General features: G+C 52.1%; 1 protein-coding gene across 10 annotated transcripts in view; it reads right to left on the minus strand.

Annotated features, from left to right (window-relative positions):
* Window positions 1-25,194, minus strand: part of Cdh22 (cadherin 22) — a 123,424-nt gene that overhangs the window by 30,349 nt on the left and 67,881 nt on the right. For 6 of the 10 annotated variants that reach the window (XM_017314852.2, XM_017314851.2, XM_030246472.1 and 3 more), the window contains 4 exons: window positions 15,401-15,520; window positions 4,756-4,923; window positions 1,793-1,986; window positions 205-458 (listed from right to left, as the gene is read on the minus strand). In XM_017314852.2, the coding sequence (XP_017170341.1) occupies window positions 205-458; window positions 1,793-1,986; window positions 4,756-4,923; window positions 15,401-15,520 (736 nt within the window). Of the gene's footprint in view, window positions 1-204; window positions 459-1,792; window positions 1,987-4,755; window positions 4,924-15,400; window positions 15,521-25,194 lie in introns of those variants that run through there. The other 4 variants (XR_003949827.1, XR_003949821.1, XM_006498534.4 and 1 more) reach the window with 3 other exon arrangements.

Consider the following 25,194-nt stretch of genomic DNA (forward strand, 5'->3'; position numbering starts at 1 on the left):
AGGAAGTGGGACTTCTCCAGCTGTACCCCTGGGAACTGGCTCTCCATTTTGGTCCCTGTCTTGCTTGGAACTGCTTCCTCTCTGCTTCCTGGGCTCTCTGGCTCCCAGGCTCCCCCTCCCCTTACCCCCCTCCGCCCCCAGTCTGTTGGGGTGGTGCATGGCAGGACAGCAGGCAGCAGGCGTGGCCCCGGGCGGGGGTCTCACCGGACGGGCCGGTTGGCGGCGTCGGGGTCCCGCGCCGTCACCACGCCGACCAGGGAGCCCACCTGCGCGTCCTCCTGCACCTCCAGTAGGCCGGAGGGTGGCCGGAACTCGGGGGGTTCATCCACATCGGTCACGGCCACGCGCACGATTGCCTGGTCTCGGAATGTGCCTAGGTCGGCGAAGCGGGGGTCCACAAACTTGTTGAGGGCTTCCAGCACCACTGTGTGGACCTGCTGCGACTCAAAGTCCAGGTGCTGGAGGGTGGGGGAGGAGGAGAGGGGCGAGGTCAGTGACGGGCCTCGTGGGTGATGTCAGGAAGAGGGGACACAGCTGGCAGCCAAGGTCACAGTTGGCTCAGCTAGTGCAAGCTGTTAGAGGCCCAGACCAACCCATTCCAGCATAAAGGGCGCTCCTAGGGAACTGCTTTTGCCTGGATCCACACAGGCATCACTTGGAAAGGTGCGGGTCCCCAGGTTTCTTCCACTCAGTCCGTTTCCATCTGTTACTCCATTTAATAGCCAACTTAGGAACAATTTTCTTTTACCTATGAGGAAATCGGGGGCCAGAAAGGAGCCGCAACACCCTGAGCAGGTGGTCCCTCAAAGTCAAGCCAGCGTGGCTCCCAAAGAGAAGTGGGGACACAGATGTGATGTATGCAGCCCTGGGTTCCAGCCTGTGGCTGTCTTCAGCCAGTTGTGAGGTGACTATGGACAATCAGACTGGCCTTTTCAGCTTTGGCAGAGCAAATGAGGCTGCCCAAGCAGAGAGAGCACCTTGGCCAAGCTTGGCTCTAGCCTTCCTGCAAAGATGAACTCAACGGCAGAGCTTTAGTGACTGTGGTCACATGGTGGTGTGCTCATGTCTGTCGTATGGGGGTACAGGGGGTCCTTCCCCAACAGCATCGAGTCCCCTCTTTCCCTGGCTTGCTGCTGGCCTAGGAATGATTGATAACTTCTAAAGCCAGACCACACATCAGGCGGGGCTTGCCAGACTGTGGAGCCACTGCCTGCTACACAGACACCTCAGGTGCCTCCAGGAGCCATCAGACTGCTGAGTGTGGGGTTGAGAGAAAATTAGCGTGCTGGGATGAGTTCTGGTGCTGTGGGCTCTAAAAAACTATGGAGTGTTCTGGGCTCTCTGGGCCCCCCACCTCCATTTGTAACAGGGGCCTATCTTACAGTTGGGGCACAGGAGGAAAAAAAAAACCTGAAAACTAATTGGATTCTGCAGCCAGGGCCCTGAGCTTGTGTTCCTACTGGGCTGTCCCAGTTGAGTGACCTTGACAAGGCACTCCCTCTTGGGGGCACACAGAGGCCTGCAACAATGTGTGGGCCGGGGCAGGGGACTCAGGCCTCCCACTGGGGAGTGTGTTTGAGGTCATAGCCCTCAATGCTCGAAAACCCTGAGTGGTTACGGCCATGGCCAAGTCCAGGAAGACCATCCTGCACAACTGTGGTAGATCACTTATTTTCTCTCAGCCTCATTTTAAGGCACCTGGTCTTCCACCCTGGAGGGGAAAAACGAGGTCCCCTCCATGCCACAGCTAGCTCAGACACCTGCCCTCCCACCCTGCCCATGGCAATGGTACCTTCTGCACCACTATGATGGCTTCCTGAGTGTCGCTGTCCGTGGTGACCTTGAACGCGTCTCCTCCGCTGCCGCTCTCTTCTCTCAGGTGATAAGTCATGTCCGTGTTCTCGCCCACATCTGAGTCCTCGGCCTTCACGCGGCCCACAGCCGTACCGATGGGGGCTGACTCCTGTATGCTGAACTGGTACATCTCTGTGGGGGACATGCCAGGAGGTAGACCCAGGCCTCTGCTGGGGAGAGGAGGAGGGGCTTGTGTGTGCCAGGGGTGGGGTTGGATCTGAGGGGGGCGGGGACTGGAGTGGTGGGGAGGGGAGAAGGGGCTTGGGGTGGAGGTGGGAGAGTTCCTGGCTAGTTGGGAATTGCAGACTGCAATGGCCCTGCCCTCTGAAGGGCAGGATCATGCAATCAGATGTCTCTTGTTCCACCCCAGGCTTCCTGGTTGATGGTATGGGGCCAACCCTGTCATCTTTGAGGTATGTTTAGCCACCTGCCCAGCAAAGGGGAAAGAAGGGGTTTACTATGAATGTTCAGGGTCTGGAGCCTCTGAGTTTTAGTTTCGTCATCTGTGAAATGGGAGAAACACCTTCCTAATCGCAGTGTTGCTATGGCAACATAGATGCTACAGTCTGTGAGGTAGGGACCTCTGATGTCCCAGACAGTGTACAGCATAAGAGGGTAGAGCCTCACTGATAAAGGGAAGAGGGAATGAGCCAGAATTGGCAAATAGCTGGGGAAACACACTCCAGACAGAGGAGACAGCAGGTGCAAACACTCTGAAGTGAACGGTATCAGGCAGGGATGGCCCCACGAGTGAAGGAGAGACAGAAGACATGCCAACAGCATTCTGCCCTCTGTCCAGAGCCTACGTCAAGGTGAGAGTGCCCGGCTGAATGGTGGTCAGCCCAGGTAACATTTGGGAGTTGGCTTCATGGTGCCACCAAATGCCTGGGGACCTTTGAGTGGAATGACTACCTCTTTCTCATGTTCACACAACAACCTGGAGAGGATCCTTGCTCTGATCTCTCCATAACTCCCCACTGCCTTTGGGGTAGACATGGCGGCTCCCTCAGTCCACCTCACAACAAGCATGCTGCCAGCCCATCGAATAACCTGCTCTGGCTCCACCCTGCCGGATGGTCCAGTGACCACCCAGCACAACTCAGGGCTCACCTGCAGGTGCCCGCCCTCCTTTCCTTTCTACGTTCCTCTTTTGGGGACCCTCCCTGCATCTTCAGCTGTTCCTTTCCTTCCCAGGGCCCCTGGGAACATTCTATCAGGTGCTACTGTCTTTCTCTCAAACTCTCTCCCATTTTGGCTGAGTGTGCACCATGGAGACAAGGGTCATGGCTGTCAGTCACCAGGCAGGGCAAGTTGTCTCCTGGGTGGGCTGTGTTGGTGAGCGACTCAGCCTGCCTCACAACATGCAGGGTGTTGGTAGTGAACGAGGAAATAAAAGCCAGCGGCAGTTACAAATAGGCAGTCCTAGGTTCTTAAAGACCCTGTCAAGGTTCAGTGTTGGTGGGGATGTAGTACAAGGGGCATGCACCTTGCTTCATGAGGAAACACTTCCCAGCCACACTAGAGATGTGTTTGCTGATAGCCACTAGGAGACACGGGCAACTAGGTTCAGAGTGCACAAGTTCAAAGATGCCAGGTTTCCAGCAGGATAGATACACGGTGAATACTATACAGCAAGGAAAAGGAACACAGCTAGAAGAAACAACCAGAGATTGGGAACACAGTTTTGAAAGTCAAAGGCACATAGCACTTTATACCATATGGTTTCCCATATTCGAGGTTCACAAAAGAGCCGAGTTAGTCTAGAGTGCTTGGTGATAAGGAGAGATGAGATCAGACTCTGAAAAGCATAGAAATGAGCATTGGTTGGTACTGGTGGAGAAGGAAGATACAGAGAAAGGCACCTGGGGGATTCTGGGACCCGCTGGTGGGGCTCAGTGTTAGCTCCTGGCCTTTCAGAATTTCTGTCCTTCTTTTCTCTATAGTCACAATAAAGAAACAGGGCAGGAGGGAAGGAAGGAAGAGAGGGAAGGAGGGAGCAAGAGATAGAAGGAAGAAGAGGAAGAAGGAAGGGAGGAAGGAAGGGAGGAAGGAAGGAAAGAAGAAAGGAAGGCACATAGCAGCTTTTCTGGCTGGGCCTTGACTCTGCTCTGCCCCCCATGAACAGCCTGCTGCCCAGAGCCTGTTACTGATGCCTGGCCTGGAGCTTTCCCTTTGGGAACCAGAGTGCTGGGGCCTCTGGGTCTGGCGTCGTGATCCTGTGCTGGGGCATGCCTGTGCTGAATGGCTGAAGTGGTAGGCGGCCGCGAGCTTAGCTAAGGGATTGCATTCGCTTATCTTGTGGGGGGGTCAGTCCCCTGTGGCAGGGCCTAATATGAGAGCAGCAGACCTCGGGTAATGACTCGCCTGATAGGAATCAGCCGACTCTCGGCGGCATTTCATCTCTGCCAGCTGCGACTGCAGCTTCACAGTGGTGGCTGGGCCTGAGCCTGGGCCAGCCCGGCCAGCCAGGTAAGGCCTGATCCAGGGAGACCTTGTCCTCAGACTCAGCTTCCCTGGGCTTAACCGTGGGTGTCCCTCTGCCTGGGTGCAGTGGCTGCCCCTCCATCTGAACCCCTATGAGCCTTCAACATCTTTGCAAGAGTGGGTCATGGATCCAGCAGTAGCTAAGGGGCCCTGAAAGGCCAGCAACAGGGAAAATAGGTAGAGAGAGGGTGTGCAGAGCTTCTCAGATGGGGAGGCCACAGCAATCCTTCTGTTTGCAAAACCAGACTGGTAAGGGCTTCCCTCTGTGGGAGGCAGGCTTGGGAGACAACAGGGTGACTGGGGACATAGGAACACCCGTATGGCAGTCTCCCGTCAGGCAGGAAGCTTCAAGGAGAGCTGGGCCAATAGGTGCCCATGCAGACTGACAGGCAGGTACACACTAGTAACCCTCCTTACTTTGTGGGAAGCGGGGTGGGTTGTCGTTGACGTCAGTAACCACGATGGTGACTGTAGTGGAACCTGAGAGGCCACCCAGCTGGCCTGCCATGTCTGTGGCTTGAATAACCACCTCGTAGCGTTCCTGGCTCTCACGGTCGAGGTCAGGCACGGCTGTCCGGATCACACCTGTGGGCGAGGGAGAGTTGGGACATGGTGGCAGACTCTGGCGAGGCCAAAGCATGCCTCTGCCATGCTTGGCTGTGTATTGAAGGTCAAGAGAGAGACATGGGTGCACAAGTCACATGTGGGATGGTGGCTTGAGAATAGCTCGCAAAGGCTATCTATTTTCATGGGTGGTTCCCAGTTGGTGGAACTGTTTGGGAAGAATTAGGAGGTGTGGCTTGTTGGGGGAGGTGTGGCCTTGTGAGAGAAGGTGTGGCCTTGTGGGAGGGTGTATCACTGGAGTGGGCTTTGAGGTTTCAAAAATGCACATCATTCCCAGTTAAGTTTTCTGCTTCCGTTTACAAACCAGATGAACTCTTGGCTACTGCTCCAGTGCTGTGTCTACCTGCCTGCTGCTATGGTCCTCACCATGATGGCCATGGACTCTAACCATCTGGAGCTGTGAGTCCCAATTAAATGCTTGGGGTGGGGGTTGTTTAGGGTCTCTCTAGATAGCCATGGTTGCCCTGGAACTCACTATGTAGATCATACTGGCCTCAAACTCAGAAATGCATGTGCCTCTGCCTCCTGAGTGCTGGGATTAACAGTGTGCACCACCATGCCTGGCTAAATGTTTTCCTTGTATAGATTGCCTTGGTAACTAAGGTGGGTGGTTCAGAGTCCATCAGTCACTGTACACTTGAATACAGACACTTCACACCTCTCTCACATGCGTATTCCCACACTGGACAATCACAAACAAGTGAATTCTCTGCATCTTTTCCCACACACAGACATGCCTCTACACACTAACAGACTAACGCTCTGCCACACACGTGCACACACTTCCACATATAGACTTGTGCTTCAAACAGAAGACTACTTGCTTTGCCGAGAGGAGGCCCATGGACCAGAATTCACCCCGGGCTTCCTCCTTGGATAGCCAGTCCCACAGAGGGTCTCAGTTCCCCCCAGGATCTGGTATGAGAAGGGTGTCTACCTGACTTGTTAGTGACCTGCAGAATTTGGTAGCAGCAGCTGTTTGGAATTTTTAAAATGTAGGCAACAGTCAGTGAGGGTCACATTTGCCCGTGCACAGGTGTGAGCCTCATACAGATGGACCGCAGTCACACGTGCCTGTTCCTGCATGTGCCCCCTCATCCCCACCCCTCTCCCATGCCCCAAGCATGGGTTCTCTGTCCAGGCCACAGAGAAGAGCTGAGCAGATATATTCCAAGCTGCCCATAGTGTAGAAGCAGAAATTCAAATACTGAAGCTTAACTCTGGGTAGAAGATGGCAGGCCTTGTGTCCTCAGTGTAAGATCCCCAGTGTTGGGGGTGGATGAGGCACTCAGAGCCTCTCCTGATGCCCCCTCTAACCTGCTAAGCAGAGGTGGTGACAGGTGGCGCCTGGGCCTGAGTATCAGATGGAGTCATGCACCAGCAGCTCCAGGATGCGCCCCATAAAACCTGTGCTCTGACTCCTGCTGTTCTCAAGTCCCTAGATTCCCGTAAAAGGAATGGGACAGGAGGAGAGGCTGGCATGCATGTGTGTGTGTATGTGTGTGTGTGTGTTGTATGTGTATGTGTGTGTGTAGTATGTACATGTATATAGTGTGTGTGTGGTCTGTGGTGTGTGTATGTGTGGTATAGATGATGTGTGTGGTGTATGTGTGTGGTGTGTGTTTATTATGTATATGTGCATAGTGTGTGTGATGTGTTGTGCATAGTGTGTGTGATGTGTGTGTTTAGAATAAATGTGGTGTGCATTGTATGTGTGGTATGTGTGATGCATGAGTGGTGTGTATTGTGTTGTGTGTGTGTGTGTGTGTGTGTGTGTGTGTGGAGTGAATTGTAGGTAGGCACTGGGGTTCTCAGTGCTCAGGATAATCTGCTTTTGTGATCAAAAGAGGAGGAAAGAAAGAACAAAGGGAAGAGAGGAAGGGAAAAAGGAGGGAGAGAAGCCAAGGATCCTGGGAAAGAGACAGAGACCTGGGGAAGGACAGCAGGAGAGACTAGGGGAGAGAGACATGGAGGGGGGCAGGCTTCTTGTGACAAAAAAGAGAAAGGAAGTGGGGGAAAAGAGCCAGAAACAGAGAGAAGAGAGAGGGAAGAGAAGAAAAGGGTAATGTTTGTTAGAGCCAGAGGGAGTGGCCAAGGCCAGCATCAACAAAGGAGCAAGGACAAATGGTAGACAAGTATGGTGGCCACCAGGCTGGCAGGCAAGTTTCAAGGCAGGAAGGCAGGAAGAGAGCTGACTTTGCTGTTGTTTTGAAAGAAGGTCTCATTTATGTCAGGCTGATCTTGAACTCCTGATCCTCCTGCCTCCACCTCCCCAGTGCTGGAGAACAGAGATGTACACCATGTCTAACAGGGAGCTGACCAGCCAGACACTCATAGGCCACCTTACATCTAGGGCTACACTGAATGGCTGTCTCTCAAAACTCAGCATCCCCAGCTCTGAGTGGAGGCTAGAGCACAAGTCTGGCTCTAGGTGAGTAGGTGGGGAGTGGGGGTTGGGGGCCATGCAGCCAGCTTCCCTGTTGTCCCCACCACTTCTGGCTCCCGAGGGACTGGGGACATGTTATCTTATAGAGAATGTGGTTCCAGAGCCTCTGGGCACCCTGGAGTGGGCGAAAGGGGCTCATGTCTCCTCTGGGCCCTCTCATGAGTCATACACTATATGAAGTTGCTATGGCGATAGTTTCTCATGAAATACATTGCCCAGTACACACAACCCTGGACCATCCTTGCCCACTGACTCTGGCCTTGGGCATGCGCTGTGCTCTGGCTTAGTGAACAAGTCAGAGTCCTGTTATGTATTGAGTGATGGGGTCTTTTCTCTGGGAATCCTGAGGCCCCTGCACATTGAAGCAGACTGGAAAGGGGTATGGGGGAGAGGCCTAGGCCTGCCAGCTGAGTCAGCTTTCAGCTGCCTTGACAGCCAAGGGCTGTCCCACAAACCGTCCCCCCCCCCCACCGCCCCGTCAAAGAACCGCCCAGCCAGTCACAGCTGTAAAATAAACCATTGCTCCATGAAGTGTGGGTTAGTTTGGTACTTAGCCTTATGTAACTAATAGGGAAATCTGGTTAGCTTAGCTGTTCCTGGGCTGCCTGGGTCTAAGCTAATTCATGCAGCTGGGTCTAACTGGAGGGCCATTTGCCTGAGAGGTCCTGATGACCTCATACTCCCTCTGTCTGCTGAGACTCATGGGCTCCCTCTCCCTCCAGTCAGCTGCCACCCTTCTGTGAGGTGTCAGGACTGTGTTCTACAAAGCCGAGGACTGGCAGGATGGCTCAGCAGGTATAGGAGCCTGCCTCTGTGCCTCGTGGCCTGAGTTCCATTCCCACATGGTAGAAAGATAGAACCCAGTCCCACACACCCACCCTCTGACCTCTATCTGAATGCCTACACAGGAGCACAAGGTAATGAAAGGCCTCTCAAGAACTAACCATGCGATCTACATGAATCTGTATGGTGATGGTTCTGTAACTTTCTATCGGGCCAAAGCAAACCACCAGATTCAAGGGTGGGGGAGTGGACTTCACGGCCTCAGTCGTTAGCGGGGAGAAGGGGGAGGGCGACGAGCTACACTGCAGTAATCCTTCCGTGTCTGCTCTAGCAGCTTTCAAATTTGCAGGTTCATCCCCTTCGGATACAGCCAACTACATATGGAAAATATGAAGAGCGTAACTGCGCCTGCGCTGAGCGCCCGGTGCGTCCCCCTCACTGCTATTCCCCGAGCAGGAGAGTGAGACGCCGATTTCCTACATTCACTTCATGTACAGTGTCCTCAGACCTCTGGGGATGATTTAGAGTACATGAGAGACTGGTGTGAGGTGACATGCCGGTACCACGCCACCTTATGCTCCAACGGCCTTGGAGCCTAGGAGCCAATCCCTGTGGGATACTGAGAGATGAATGTCCTGAGTGCTGGGGCACAGGAGGAGGTTGTGTGTGTGGGTGGGGAGGGGGGAACAGAATTCCCAAATCATGATCAAATCCCATGATCCTGTCCATTCACCTGACACTTGCTGAGGGTCTGTGATGTGTTGGGAGCGCACAGCATTGGATATGAGGAGCATAAAAGGACCAACTAGGGGACTGGAGAGATGGCTTAGCAGGTAAGAGCACTGACTGCTCTTCTGGAGGTTCTGAGTTCAATTCCCAGCACCCACATGGTGGCTCACAACCATCTGTAATGGGATCTAATGGTCTTTTCTGATGTGTCTCAAGATAATGACAGTGTACTCACATAAAACAAATAAGCCTTTAAAAAAAAAGTACCGACTTGGGCCAGACAGTCACGGGTGTGGCTACACAGCCACCCTGACTTTGTACAAGTTCTTGGGGTTTATCAGGAGATGGGCTCTCATGAGTTCTTACTGGGAGGCAGAATTACCCCAGAGGCAGGAGGATTATCTTGATTATGTTAATCGATCTGGAAAACCCATCTTAATTACGGGAGGGACCATTCCTGTACTGCACAGAATGGGAGAGGGAGCGATGGGGCGCTGGCTCTCTTCCCCCTTCTTGGATTACAGATTGGAGATGAGATGTGACTGGCTACTTCCAGTGCCCGCTGCCTTGACTTCCTGCTGTGATGGACTGCCAATCAAAATAAACCTTTTCTGGCTTAAGTCTTTTTTTCCCCTAGGGCATTTTATCATAGCAAGAGAAAAAGAGATGAAGACACCTGCCCCCGGGGGGCTGCAGAGGCATAGATGAGACAGGAACACAGCTCACTTCTTAAAAAATTGTTTTTGTTTATGTGTGTATGTAGTGTGTGTGTGTGTGTGTGTGTGTGTGTGTGTGTGTAACTTTGAATGAGATATTCCTCATAAGTCTCAGGCATTTGAATATTTAGTCCCCCAGTTGGTGGCTGTTTGGGGGAAGGATTGGGGGATGTGGCCTTGCTGAGGACGTATACCACAAAGGGTGGGCTTTGATGATCCAGACGATTCTCTGCCTTTTGAATGGCTTGGCCACTGTGGACCCCAACCCTCTGGAGCCATTGGCCCAAATAAAGCATTCCTATGGTAAGTTTCCTCGGCACGGTGCTTTATCACAGCAATGGAAACGTGGCTAAGACAGCCCACTTGTGGCTGTGGGCACACACATGCCACAGCGCACTTGTTGAGGGCAGGGGACAATGTTGAGTGTCCATTTCTCCCCGTCCACCTTGTCTGAGACAGCGTTCCTGACTCACTACATCATACTCCAAGCTTTGGCTTGCAAGCTCCTGGAAGTTCTCCTGTCTCTGCTTCTCATCTCACCTTAGGATGCTGGGGTTACTGGCATGCATGTGTACACACACACACACACATGGGCACACAGATAAACTCATGAACACATGTGTGGAACACACACATACAAACACACACATACATGTGCACACATATATACCCATGAATGCATATGCACGCACAAATACACATACACATGTGCACACACATGTATATGTGTGTGTGTGTATGTGTGTGTGTGTGTACACATGTGCACACATATGTACCGGCAAATACATGAGCACATATACACATGTGCACACAAATGCACACCCCCACACTCACACACATACTACTGCTGCTGTTGCTACTACCACCCACTCCACTTAGCCTTCTGTGGTTCTGGGGTTCTGTGGTTTTGGGGTTCTGAACACAGGGCCTCAAGCTTGCACTGCACTCACAGAACCATCTCTTCAGCCTTAGCTCCCACATTTCTGAGACGCCTTGCAGATTTATTTTATTTTATCTTGTTGCATCCTGGGTTAGGCACTCCTAAGGACAAGTCCCAGGGGGTGGAGATGCAGGCTGGTCTTTTGTCAGCCTAAAGATATCTCCAGGGCTTGGGGTGAAGTGCTCAGTTAGCACTCAGACTTCTCAAGTGGCCTCTTCTGCCTCCTCCCTGCCCTCCTCACCCAGAGGGCTCTTCCTAGGTTCTCTGTCGGAAGAAAAAAATCTACAAGGGTACATACAAGTGGAGCTGAGTTCCCCACACCGACCCCAGGGCCCAGCACACAGCAGATGCTTAGCAAGTCTGAGTTGTGTCCCCTCTAGGACCAGTGGCCTTCCCTGGTACAGGTATGACATTTTAGTCAAGATCATGGCATCTCGGAGGGAGTCTCTCACTCCACGTTGAGGTGACACTAGGCAGGGGCTGGCATTCATAACCTAGCTGTGGTGGCCGTTACCTCGTTCTCACCCAGAGTCCCCAGATCCAGCTGTCTTTGCCAACCCCTTCATCTCCTCCAGATGCTGCAGAAGGGGCCCTGGAGCCTGCATGATGCCTCATTAGCCCGAATATGCCATCCCTGTCGCCCCCGTGGGGGGCTGGCTGGCAGGCCTGGCCTTTAAAACACACAAGTTAATTCCTCCTCTGGCACTCGGCCCTGTGACGCAGCCCCCCTCCCTTCCTCACACCTTCCTCTCGGGCCTCAGTGCGGCTCTGCTCCCTGCTAGCTACGCAGCAGGAACAGACTGTACCTAGTGGCAGCTAAATATAGCCCCACATCGGCGGAATATTCCTGGCTAGGGAAATGGAGCTGGGCTGGCAGTGGTGCCCGGGTGTGGTAATGGGGACCGGGGTAGCTGGGGTGCATAGGGAAGATCCAAAGCATGCTGGGAAATGACAGAGTAGAGACCCTTTCAGATCCAACAGTGGAGAATCCATCAAGGACCCCACTGGGACTCCTCCACCCGGTTTGAAAAGGACTCCTTTTTCTGGTCCTCAAGAAACTGTTTCTCCTCCCCTGGGGCTGTGGACTTCTCACCTGTCACACCTTCTGACCCTTCTGAGCAGTGGGCAGTGCCCCTCAGAAAGCAGAATCCTCCTCAATCTCATGGAGTCTAACCTTTCACCTGCCTGTCCTTGTCACCTCTCAAGATTCAATCTTGGCTTTACTACCCACCACCTGAAAATTACCAAACCATAATCTTACTCTGGCCTGTGACTGTGTAGCTCAGGCTGGCTACAAACTCGGTAGGGCTTCAAACCCTGCAGCAGCAAGAGCTGTGCTCAGCACATTACACATCACTCCTTGACCTCAGGACCGTACCGTGTATCCCTAGAAACCCCCAAATGCATTCGTGTTCCCCCATCTAATCCTTCACACTCCTTGCTAGAACCCACCACAGCCCAGCATTATGCTTTAATCAGTGTGTGCTTATTTTCTTTCTCCAATAGAAGCTCTGGGAGAGCAGTCTTGGATAGCCTGCTGCTGTCTCCGGAGTGCTTGGCGCATGCTCAGGTCCGTAGTAACCACTCAGTTAGTATCTGAATGAACCAAAGCTGTCTCACCCTGCATTCCTACACGCTCATGGGTACGGGGAAAGGGGGTGGGGTGGGGAGGGGAGGGGTGGGCACTGAAGCTGGAGATGCAGACGAGAGAATAAGGGATACCTGAGCTCTTGCAAGGGCTAGACGTTGGGCAGGCTGCAGACCCTGATTTCTCCCCAACCCTAGTCTCCCATAGTTACAGGAGATTTCAAAACCCTCCATCAGTCTCAGAGCTCCATGTTCATAATTTGGAAGGATGGCTGAAACTTCTAGAAGTTTCTTTCCATCTCTTCCCTCGTAATGCTGGCACAGTTAAAGCTGGATTTTTATTTTGAAGTACTTTACTTTTATTTTATATGTAAGAATGCTTGCCTGTGAGCTATGTGCATACAGTGCCCGCAAAGGGCCAGAAAAGGAGGTCAGATCCCTGGAACTGGAGTTATGGAAAGTTGTAAGGCCATGCTGGGAACCGAACTTGGGTCCTCAGCCAGTGCTCTTAATTGCTGCACCATCTCTCCATGCCTGTCTTTCTTTCTTTCTTTCTTTCTTTCTTTCTTTCTTTCTTTCTTTCTTTCTTTCTTTCTTTCTTTCTTTCTTTCTTTCTTCCTTTCTTCCTTCCTTCCTTCCTTCCTTCCTTCCTTCCTTCCTTCCTTCCTTCCTTTCTTTCTTTCTTTCTCCGCCCCCCACTTGCTCTGGCCTTGCTTGCTCTGGCCCAAAGATTTATTTATTTATTTATTTATTTATTTATTTATTTATTTATTTATTATATGTAAGCACACTGTAACTGTTTTCGGACACATCAGAAGAGGGCATCAGATCTCATTACAGATAGTTGTGAGCCACCATGTGGGTGCTGGGATTTGAACTCAGGACCTTTGGAAGAGCAGTCAGTGCTCTTACCCGCTGAGCCATCTCTCCAACCCCCTGATGTTGGATTCTTTAGCTCTGCTGCAGCCCCTGGGACATGTTGGTCAATCCCTCTCCTGTAGAGTTGTCTTAATTCTCTTCCTCCTGTTTCCATGGAAGGCACCCAACCTACGTGATTGCAGGAGACTAGGGTAAGGGGAGATCAGGGTCTCTGGTCTGCCTAGTGCCTGCCCCTTGCAGGATCCACTGCAGTTCCTCTTTCTTTAGCATCTCACTCCCAACCCTGCATCTGCTCCAGCCTCCTAACTAGCCAGGTGTTAGGGCATCCGTGCAGGTATTAGGCAAGTACCAGCTTTTGACTTTTGTCTTTGGGGGCTCTGTGCTGGACACCTGGGCTCTGGGGCCCCTCTGCCGCCAATTCTTGTCTCAGAGCCGAGCTCTCCTGATGCCACCCGAGGGATCTTGTTAAAACGAAACCCTGAGCATGCCACTTCCCAGCTCAGAAGTCATCGATGAGCCCACAGCGTCTGTGAGGAGGAGCAAACCTGGTCACTGCCCTCCGAGGGTGGGTGGGTAATCTGGGCACCTCTAGGTATTCTCTGTTGACATTCCAAATGCATGCACTCTGTGACCCTGCATTTTCACGTCCTGAAAATTACCCTGCAGATACACTCACACCAGCTCAAAATGATGTATGTGTGAGGTTATTCACGGTAGCACTGTTCGTTGTAGCAAATGATTGGAAGCAGGGTACATGCCCATCAGGAGGGGACCACGGAAATAAATTTCAGTATATCCATAACAGGCATTAATAAAAGAACGAGGGCGCTCTTTATGGACCGATATGGAACCATCTTCAAGATGTATTGTTAAGCAAAAGCGGCAGCTATGGGTAAGGAGTGTTTATAGCTACCTTACACGTAAAGCAAAAAAGAAAAACGCATGTGCCCTACTTCCTTGTACATGCACAGCACAGCTCTGCAAATATCCAGCAGAAAATTGCCATGCTTGCCTTGGGGACACAGGTAAGGTGGCTTAGAGACCGGATGAGGTGAAGGATTGCTGCTAAATACTCATCTGAACTTTTTGAATTTTGAACCCCGAGATGTTCTGTCTATTTTCAGAATGACTTAATGTTTTTCAAGCGAATGAGTCCGAGATTGTCCCGGCTGTACACATCAGCCGCTACCTGTGGGGACTGCGGGGGCTGGGGAAGGGCAGTGGAGCCCTCTCTTCTTTGTGTTTCTTTAGTGTGTGAATGTTTTCCTGAAATACATTGCTTTTTGCAAGGAGGCAAGAATAATGAAGATATTATGTGTAAGGGAACACAATTAAACTGAGCTCATAGACTAGATTCCTCCCTCTCCTCCCCATAACAAACCAAACACATAAACAAAAAACCAACAACAACAAAAAAACCAAAGCCAAATCCATCACACACGCCCACACACACTGTCCTTAGATTCAACTTGAGCTCCTGAGCACTGCCAGGCTGGACACCTGCAGCCTCATCTCCCCTGTGCCAGGTCTTCTTCCTGGGTGCCTTCCCTTGCCTCTCCCTCTGATGTCTTATTGGGTACTTCAAATCCTAAATGTCCCAGCAAATCCTACCCCTTCAGTTCTAAGGACCACACATGGATGGCATCTGATAACCGTCTCATCTTCCTCCTTTCCCAGGGGGCGTGAGAACGTCCTACAGGATCATGGTCAGCAGTTCTCCCAGCTGTGTGACCTCAGCTTAGTCATCTGCCTCTCTGAGCCTCTGCCTTCACTGACACTCTCCCAGGGATCTCAGAGAATCATCAGGGTCTAAGTTCTGGGTAAGTAAAGAGGGGCATTGTGGGTGTGTCAGTGCTGATCCGTGGTGCCTATGCATGTGAGGGTAAATAAGGAAGTGCCACTTCATCTTTTTTTCAGATCAACACCCGCCATGGGAGCAGAGCCTAATAACTGCTTAAAATGAGCACCTCCCAGAACACTCCGGGATCGGTTTGGTCCCAAGAACAAGGGACCAAGTTTAGATACATGAGGTCCTTACAGGGTATAGACAGCTGTGCCTCCTGCCTTTTCTTTTTTTTTCTCTTTTTCTTGCAGGAGACTCACCTACCTTTCCCTGCTCTCTCCTCTTCTTGTGTGGCCACCCACCTTCCCACAACCCCAGAGTTTCTTGCAACCCAAGACACGCTCTGAGCTCTGCACTCTGTGCTTCCTCAGCATTGCTGGGTCAGCCAGCTCAGTGACCTGCCTAGGCAATACATCTCTGACCCCGGCCCCTGTCCCAGTTCCGCCTCTTACCGTCTTGGGGTCCACTGTGAAGTGGTGCTTGACCCCGCCCCCTGCCCTAGCCCCGCCCCTCACCTGTCTTGGGGTCCACTGTGAAGTGGTGCTCGCCGTCCAGCACACTGTACACCAGCCGGGCACTGCTGCCGTAAGTAGGGTCGTCTGCATCAGAGGCCATCACCTGCATCACGGACGTGCCTGGGCCCGGGGGACCAAGCAAGACAAAGGTCATACAGCGGTCACCTGAAACTTTGCAGCCCTGTTCCCTCCTTGTCTTAGGGAAGCCATGAGAATAGGGGAACCTTTGGGAATCTCCTAGAGGTCATTGGACACCTACTTTACAGCCCTGCTCTCAAACTGAGGCCCAACCTGCTTCCTGACCCAGGGCCTTCCTAGGGATGCAGGCGGCCATGGATTCAAGTACCCCTTAGTTCCCAGGTGTAGGGTCAGCAAGGGAATCTCAGGTTCTCCAAAACGGGCAAAATGCCAGTCCTTGGTCTGCAGGGCAAGTGGGAGAATAGATTTGATATTCCCACTGCTGTGCAGCTAAGGGCAGTCCCTCAAAGGCAGATGCAGGGGTAACAGTCATTATGTATATAGTTATGAGGCAGAGTCAGAGCTGGGACTAGAAAGCAGGCCCCAGGGGGTTTTTAGTCACTCCAGCCCCTCTGGATTCATTTTGGACTCTGCCACCTGTCTTCCTTCTCTGCAGCAGGAGCTGAGCAGAAGTACAACCAAGCTCACTAGGCCTCAGAGGCTGGCATCTCCTGGCCCCCAGGCAGGAGGATGGCAGTGGCCAGCTTCCCTTTGGAAAGCAGTTAGCTGTAGGCCGTGATGCCCTCTTGCCCCTCCCCCTGATGCCCAGACAGCGCTGCCCCCCTCAGGCCGCACACACTTCTCCTCATGCTCGGCACGTAGGCTGCTGGGGAGAGCATAAATTGGATAAAAGTCCATCAAACAGCGGCAATTAAGTTATTGATTTTCGACGCTGCCTCATTAAACTGGGAGCTTCTCCCGGCCTGTCCCAGAGATGGCTCTAATTTGACATCATGTTCAATTTGACGAAAGCAGGGCTTGGGACGTGAGACTGGACTGGTGGGGGAGGGGCAGATTGAAGGTCTATGGGAACCTTTCTAGAAAAAAAAAGTGTGTGTGTGTGTTGAGGGGGGAGATGGAAAAGAGTTTGGGGGGGTGGTCAGGATAAGACCCAAAGGGAAGGAGCCTGAGGTCCTACATCTGGGTGGTGTCCTCAGTTGGATGCCCTGCTGGGGACCTGGGTGAGACCCTCCTGGGGCTGAGCTGGGCTCTGTGGGCCAGCAAACAGCCTGCTGGGAGGTGAGGGCAGTTCACTGCTTGGCTAATGAGGGAGTCTGCAAGTGCCAGTACTGCAATTCTGCTGAGCCCAGCCTGCTGCCCGCCTCTCCCGCCTCCAGCCTGGGGCCCTCCATCATTCCAGACAGACACATGTATTTATTTTTCTCTCCTTTGCATTTCTCATTTTCCTCTCTGGGTTCCCCCTCCCGGCCGCTGGAGCCTCCCAAGCAGGCCCTGAAAAGCACCTCTCTTTGTTGGCTACAGCTGCGTGCCAGCCACACCTGAGTTGCCCTAAGAAGGTGAGGAGAGAGGACAGCCCCACCCCTACAGTGCTGATTATCATGGGTTGCCAAGGACACAGCTCCAGTTGCAGAGGAAGGGAGTAATGAATTCCTGCTGGGCACCTACTGTATACCTAGAGTCACAGCCTCTTAGTCCATTACTAGTCCATAGTGCATCTCAGAGATGCACAGTGGACCTCTGGAATATATTACAGGTGAGGAAATGGGCCAGATGGGAAAGATTTGTTTGAGTGTACAGAGAGAGAATATGGTGGGATTTGAACACAGGACTACATTGTCAGAGCCCCTTTGGGGACTTGTGTCAACACAGGCGTGGTGACTCTGGGGAAATGGCCTGGTGTGCTGAGCCATAACCACTAACAGACCTTGATCAGAGACATGCCACAAACTCCCTTGTCCCTGGCCTCTCCTCCAAGCTCCTCAGATCATGCTGAGAATCCTTTTGTTTCAGCACCAAGAACAGCGCCCAGCGGATCCAAGAACGGAATGGCTGCAGGCAGTCTCAGGAGGCCCCGCTGCTGTATACAACGTGTCCAGACCTCCCTCACAGAGGCACTGGAGTGGGAGAGGATACACGAAGTGTCAGGCTCACGATGGGTGCTCGATAAATAGGGATGGTGTAACGGTTACGAGGCAGAATCTCTCTGTCTCTTCTCTGCCTGTTCCTTCCATCCCACAGGCAAGTCACAGTGCTGGGCTGAGTGACTCCCTGGGGACATGGCTGAGCTCTCTCACTCTCTCATTCTCTCACTCTCTCTCTCTCCCTGACTGCATCCCAGGGATTCCCTCGGGGATGCTGGAATAATTTCCCCAATCTGAGATTCTTTATGGCAGCCATTACAGTTAATGCCGACACGTGGGGATGGTGAAGGGTCAGTGATTCACCACGGCTCCCCCAGGCCTGGAAGAAATGGCTTTCTTAGGCCACATAGCCCCTCCCCACTACTCAGAAGTTCCCCAGAATTGGCAGAGAGAAAGGTGCCAGGTTGGAGGCAGCTGTGAGGTCACCTTGGCGTTGTCCCCCAGGTCAACTGCCATAGCTTCTGCCTAGCAGCTCTTGATGTACCGCCATGTTTCTTCTGTCCTCACGTTAAGCCTGTGACACAGATGCAGGGGCAGATGGGAAACAAATCTTATTTCCCCCGCTTTTATGTAAGCACTCACGCCACAGCTGGATGTCAAGCCACCAATGTGGTGTCAAACGATTCACAGGATTTCCAAAAGTCTATGCGCGGCTGTCATGAGTGGAAACCCATGGTTAGGTATCATTGCTCAACACCAGTGATATCGTTACACACACAGAATAACCACTTCATATCACACACAGTGCTTTACATATACCACCATGCAAAACCTACACATAAGCCTTGCAGTCAGATCTGTTAAGATTTCCAGAGCCTGATTACTAATACCTATGATCCCAGAATTCTGGGTTCTGCAATGGGAAGTTACCATAAATTTGAGATCAGATTGTGCTACAGGGTGACTTCCTATCTCAAGAAACAAACAAACAAACAACCCCACTTTGCAGATGAGGAACCTGAGGCTGAGTTGGGATAAACCTCTTTACCTCTTAGTGCCTTGGGTTCCTCATTTGTGAGGTAGAAATTAAAAGTACTTACTGGGGCTGGGGAGATGGTTCAGCAGTTAAGAGCACTGACGGCTCTTTCAGAGGTCCTGAGTTCAATTCCCAGCAACCACATGGTGGCTCACAACCATCTGTAATGGGATCTGATGTCCTCTTCTGGTGTGTCTGAAGGCAGTTACAATGCACCCATATGCATAAAATAAATAAATGTATTTTAAAAAAAAAAAAGAGCACTTGCTCCCTGGTTGGATCCATTCGGCAGATTCCATTCCCTCGATCAGCACCAAGGACAGCGCTTGTCCGTATTCAACTGGCCAGTTGTCAGTGAGGCAGTATTTCAATGCAGGGTAGATCTGGTGTCAAAACTAAAATGCCCTGCCTTCCAGGTAGAAGGAGGGCATTGATTGGAGTTGATGTAAATTGGTGACCGAAAGAGGGGGGACTCTGAAAAACTACAAGGGAGGAGAGAGGAGAGGAAGGCAGGGGTGGGATTCAGGTTCTTCAAGCCAACCTATCCATGATGGGCTGTGTTGGTCTGGGAAGATGGGGGAGGACTGCTGTCTAGGGTTCTACCTGGTCCCCCTGCTTGAACACTTCTTAAGAGCCTAAGTTAAGACTAGGACTAGGAATGGCCTGATTCTTGGGTAAACGGGATCTCAGGGCTCAGGGATCCGTGCAGAATGTTAAATATGGGAAGTCTGGTCCTTAGAGAGCACAGACTCTAGTGGTGCCCAGCCTGGCCACACATTAGAATCCTTTGGGAGTTTTAAAATAAAACTGATGCCAAGTCTCGTTCCTGACCAATTAAATAGAACTCTGTGGGTGGGGTCCAGGCAAGGGCTTTTTTTTTTTTTTTTTTTAAAGTTTTCTATTGGGCTCAGAATGGATGCAGTGTGGACTTGACCCCTGACTGGACCAGTAAGGAAATGGAGTAACAGACATGGTCAATGCCATCCTGAGGTAATTTTTCCACTACGCAGTAAGGAATGATTCCAACCCAGATCTTACTGGCTAGGATGTCACCCTCCAGACACACTGGACCTGTAACATCGAGAAGAAGAGCAAGCCTGCCGTGTGCCCTGGGTCATCACAGCTCCTCAGAGCTGAGGACAATGTGAGAAGTGGGACCTTCTAAGAGGTGATGTCCCTCATACTTCCAGCGAGTGTAGGTAGGCATCACATCCCTGGGTCACATCCCAGTATGTCCTCACCTTACTCAGGGGACAAGCCAGTCTTCCCTTTGTTTGGCCTGTTACCCTCTGTGTAATCTGAGACTTCTTGAAACTTAGGGATGATAGGTTTAAGAGGTCAAAGGGCCAGATATGTAACATGTACATCACTGGAACTCAGTTTCGGTTCTCTGGACAGTCAAGAGACACTTAGGCCCATGTCCTTGGCCCTGAGTAGGAGACTCCTGCACACCAACATCAGAGAGGGAGGACTTGCCTGCTACTCAGCTCTGACTTATCCAGGTGGCTCTGATGTCATTCATTATGTTGATCTCTTAACACAGGCTATCCAACGGGGTACAGGAAGCCGCATCAGGCTCCTGGAGGAGGCGGTACAGTGTGAGGGGGAGAGCTGGAAGGCCACAGAGGTAAACTCTCATGCACTCCAGCCTTTCCCCAGGCCCCACATGAGGCTTCAGGACCCTCACCCCAGAGGTTCCTAAATCTGTAAAGAGCCAATAGTATTTTGTCCCTCCTGCATCCGGGATGTGGAGACCCCTCTGGTAATGAGATTAACGAGATAAAGTGCTTTAGCAAAGTCCTCCCCCAGCTGAGTCACTGAGTGTCATTATTATGAAGACATTTCTAATTGTCTTCCCTTACCTCCCATGCTGTCCTGCTGGGCCTGGGGAATACCCTGGGCTTACATTTAGCTTCTCCAACATTTATAAAAACAGCTTCCCACCCCCTGCTGCTGCCAGCACCGTGTGGAATGCTTTCTATTAAAATTTAAAAACCACTTGTCGAGTCCCTGGGAACACTTAGATTATGAAGGGAACAAGCCCCTCCTCCAACCCCGCCCTCCTGCCCCCTCCCAGCTCCCTCCTGGACTATCACTTACAATATGGGCTGGCTGGGCTGGGCTTGACCTTGCTTCTAGTTCCCCAGCTGGGGCGCTCTAATGTAGATGGATGACCCACAGGAGAGGCGGGGAAGCAGCTACAGGGAAAGGGAGGTGGCAGGACAGGGGGGGGGGAGGCCTGTCCAGAGACCAGCACCAGGGGAGGTGACACAGAAGAGGAGGGGCAGGAAAGTGGGTCAGGGTGGAGAGATGAGGGATAGATACTTAGGGACAGAAAGTGGGGCAGCTACTATGGTAGAAAACCAGAAATGTAGCAAGCTAGAGTCACAGAATGAAGATGGTACCACACAGAAAACAGGAGGCGAAATGAGGCAGAGCACAGGGCAGAAGGGTGGGGTCTGGCCTGAAGAGGTGAGGGAGCATTTTGCAGAGGCTTAGAACACCCCTCCCTCACTCTCTCTTTTCTTAGGGATCTCAGCCACAGTCTTGGCCCTGTGCATGTTTCTAATGTTCACCCCCAAAGGGCTTTCCTGATACCCTACATTAAAGGCCACAAGATCTTTGTCCTCTCAGCACTCACGTGAGGCTGTACTCATAGAGTCCAGTGGGTGACCTTGTGTGTTTGGGATGCTGGTGTCTGCATCAGCAACAACAGTCTGGCCAATGGAAGAAGGCCAATGTGGTAAAGGGGGAGGGGCAGGGGTTGATGTAAGAGTAAGAGTGTCTTCTCTTATTTCTATGCTCTTCGTTGTCTGAGACAAGGTATCTCATGGAACCTGGAGCTAGCTCACCAAGTCGGCTAGAGTAGCCGACTAGCAAGCCATGGGGACACCCCAGTCTCTGCAGACCCCAAGGGTAAGGACAACGCTACTTCTGGCTGGGTGCTGGGGAGCCAAACTCAGGTCCTCCCTCATGTTTGCATGGTAAGCCCTTTACCCACCAAGCCACCTCCTCAACCTATAAACCCTGTAATGTAGCTGCACTCATTCACTTGATAGCTATCAGGGCCCAGTGTGTTAGGCCCCTGAGGCAGGATGGTGGCTCCATCAGCTCGGCACCAGGTGCCATGTTGGCTTAGAGCCCAGCACAGACGTGGTGCTCACGTTTGGATGGATTGTTTTTCTTTTATTTAGTTAGTTTTAATTTTGCATGTTATTCATTTTTATGTGTGGGGTGTGGGTCGGGGAGGTGCATGTGTGTGGAGGTCAGAGGACAACTTCGTGGTGTTGGTTTTTCTCTGTCTTTGCATGGTCCCCAGAGCTAGAGCTTGGGTCACCAGGCCTCCATAGCTTTACCCGCCAAGCCATCCCGCCAGCTTTTGAAGAGCTTGTTGATGGAAGAGACAAACTGAGGATAGGTGTCCTCTTCTCTGTCTAGATTACCTGGGATCCCTGGGGGTCCACTCCGAAGGCCAGGGCCCCCTGCCACCTGTCCCCACCAGAAACCTCCCATCCTGTTGTCCCTCCAGCAGGGGAGCAGGAGCTAGTGCTGTTGCTAGGCAAGAGGATGTAGCACATATAGATCTTCCTGGACTTTAATTAAAAACATCTTTAGAAGTCGTCTCTGCCGAGGCCAGCGATTGATTCCTGGCTTGGGCCCTAGGGCTGCTGAGCCACACTCTGGCTGCAGATGGGACAGTTGGAGACTCCCCGCTTACTGCTTGCTGCCTTCTGCAAATGATACCCTCGGGAACCACCCTCCTCTCCTCTCTGCTACCCAACCCCCCCTCGAGCCCCAGATTTGGGAAACAGACTGCATGCCCTGACACTTTTATTCCTGCTCTTGGACCTCGGTTCCCTTTGCTGCAAAATGGGGGTGTCAGCATTTAAGAGAGAGCCCATGAAAGAGGATGAGGTGAGATTAGAGGCGTGAGAGTGATTTCAAGCTGTAAAGTACTTTGCAAGGAAGCGTGGAGACTGTCCCCCGAAGAAAGCTGTGGATGCTGCGTTGAGAGTTCTGATTCCAAGGTCTGTCTCAGCTTTGACTACAGAGCCTCAGACAAGTCACTTGTCTCTTGTTGCATTTACTTCCCATCTGGCAGAATGAAGACAGTAACACCTGCCCTCCTTATTCCCGGGATTGGAGGATAAAGGCGAATCGCTCTGTGAAAGCAGTGTTAGCTGATAGCTATTATTTACTGAATATCCCAAGAAGTGCGGGTTGTACTGCAAAACAGGCTCTGTCTACTCATTAGAGATGCAGCTCACAGGGAACTGGAGCCAAGGGGATGGGACTGTGGCAGGGGCCTGCAACAACCACACTTGGTTGAGCCCCAACCCTGTGGTCCAGCCACACCACTGCTACTGTGTGGTACACCATGTCCCCCACCCTGCCCTTACAGCAGGCATCACTAATCTTTTGTGGTACTCCTTTCTGTTGAGCCCAAATGAAACCTTCAAACTCTCTAGTTGCTACCAGTTGATGGAGGTGGTTGCAGGAGATGAAGCTGACTCAGTGCTGTTCTGAGGTTGGGATGGTCCCCTGTACACTGTGACCCTGCACACATGTGTGCAGGGTGTGAAGTGGGTACCAGGAACCCCAAATGTCTGCTCACTTGGGTCTCAAAGCAAAGTAAATTCCAGCAAACATTGTCTTGACACGTTACAGGCTCTCCGAGTCAAGCACCCTGGACGCCATGCATATAGTGGGCGCTAATAAACATTGGCAGGTTTCAATGGTCTCTGCGTCTCCTGCAGGTCACAGAATAAAGCAGTGGCTAATGAACCCAGATTGAATTGAGGCTTTGTGTTTTCCTTCTTCCTTTTTGAGAAAAGGTTCCTCTGTATAGCCCTGGCTATCCTAGAACTCACTCTGTAGACTGGGCTGACTTGAACTCAGATCCATCTGCCTCTGCCCCCCCCCAAGTGCTGGCACTGCCTAGCTGAGGCTCTGTGTTTTCAGTGGTGCCAAGCACTGTATTTTGCATACAGTTGGCATCGATGACTGGAGAAGTGGAGTTGGGTCTGGAAACCCTGGGAGACTTGTATCCTGGAGGATGCAGGAATCCCCTCACTGTATCTGGGCCAGTTTGTGACAGCTTAGGAGAGGCACCCAGAGCCCCTTGACCTCGCTTCTCCGCCCAGACTCAATGCTTGTCAACTTCATGAAGCCCCAAGCTTTTGCCTCTTCCTCTGCTGGTGAGTCTCCTGCCACGGCTCTAGGAGAGTGTTCAGACTCATCCTAGGCACTTTCACCGGTGTTTATGGTGCACACCCCTGTCTTAGCCAGACCGAGGATGAACTTGCTCCTCCCTCCATGACAGCTCCAGTACTGAGCTTGCCTCTCTCTCCCCTATTCAGTCCTGCACTGACCCTGTGGGCTCTGCTCTGAAATAATACGCTGGCATTCTTCTTTCCCATTGCCTCTTACCTGTCCAAATGCTGCCCCCTCTCACCTCCCTCTTTCTGCTCCTAGTCTGTATATCAACACAAGCTAGGCCATTCTTTTAAAGTATGCATCGGGTCTTATCACCTCTCTGACTCCATCTCACTCAGCCACCACCAAGTCCTAGGTACTTCAGCTTAAGACCTGTTTAGGGAGGTACCCAAGCTCTGCCACCCTCCCTGTCTCTTCTTCTGCCTGCAAACTCGATGAGCACAGCCTGTCCTAGGGTCCTTGCACGCATAGCTCCCTGCGCCTGCAATGTTCTTTGAATGTGGCGGCAGTTCAAGTGTGGTATCCAACCCAGCTGCAGCTCCTGGGAGTTTGTTATCCTTCCTCGCAGTCAGACCTGCTGGATTGGAAGCCCTGGGGGTGTGGCTGAGGTGGAGCCCTGTGATGGAGTGCTTACCTAGCCTGCATGAGCTGAGTTTGATCTCCAGCACTGCAAAGGAAGGAGCCCTCGGGGGATGGATGCGGCAACCTGTGTTAACTAGCTCTCTGGATAATTTGGGTTGGGAACCCTGCTTCGAGCTGCTCCTTCACTCAGTTCCCTTCTTTCAGTGTGTGATTCAACGCTCTCATAAAAAGAGAGTTTCTGGCTCTGTGGATACGGAAGGCACTTGCTGTGCAAATGTGGGGACCTGAGTTCTAATCCCCAGACCCATATAAAGCTGGGTGAGATAGTGCCCATTTGTAGTTCCTATGTGCCTGTAGCAAGATGGGGGGATGGAGACAGGAGAATCGGCAGAAGCTTACAAACCAGCTAGCCTAGTCATACAGGGGCAAACAAAAGACAAGCTGTACCATAGGGACCAAGGGTGGAGGATGACCTCTGACCTTCACGTGTGCTCAGTGTCGTGTACACACCCACACTCACACACTCGAACAGGCACACACTTACAAAGACATCCTAACATACATCTAAAAAAGGGGGAGAATTTCTACCAAATTCTAGCCAGTCTGATTCCCATCATGAAGGACCCCCAATGCTCAGCAAGTAACTCTGACCCCTGGGGAAGGACAGGGGCTGGCTCAAGGTCACAGGGGTGTTGGGCCTGCCAACTGTCTGCTGAGGACTTGCTTCTCTGCACCGGCCCCAGCGTGGGCTGGCATGGCCCCCCCCCCCCCCCCAGCAGCGTGGTTCAATGGCCCCGGGCTCACTTTCCTTCTCTTTTAAGCTCTGAGTGGTTTAATTTGCGAGCACAGCTGCCTTTCATGTCGCAAGCTGCGTCCCAGCTCCCTCTGATCTCGGGAAG

This window comes from Mus musculus, chromosome 2 (assembly GCF_000001635.26).
Source record: "Mus musculus strain C57BL/6J chromosome 2, GRCm38.p6 C57BL/6J".
In the NCBI taxonomy this organism is placed as follows: Eukaryota; Metazoa; Chordata; class Mammalia; order Rodentia; family Muridae; genus Mus; species Mus musculus.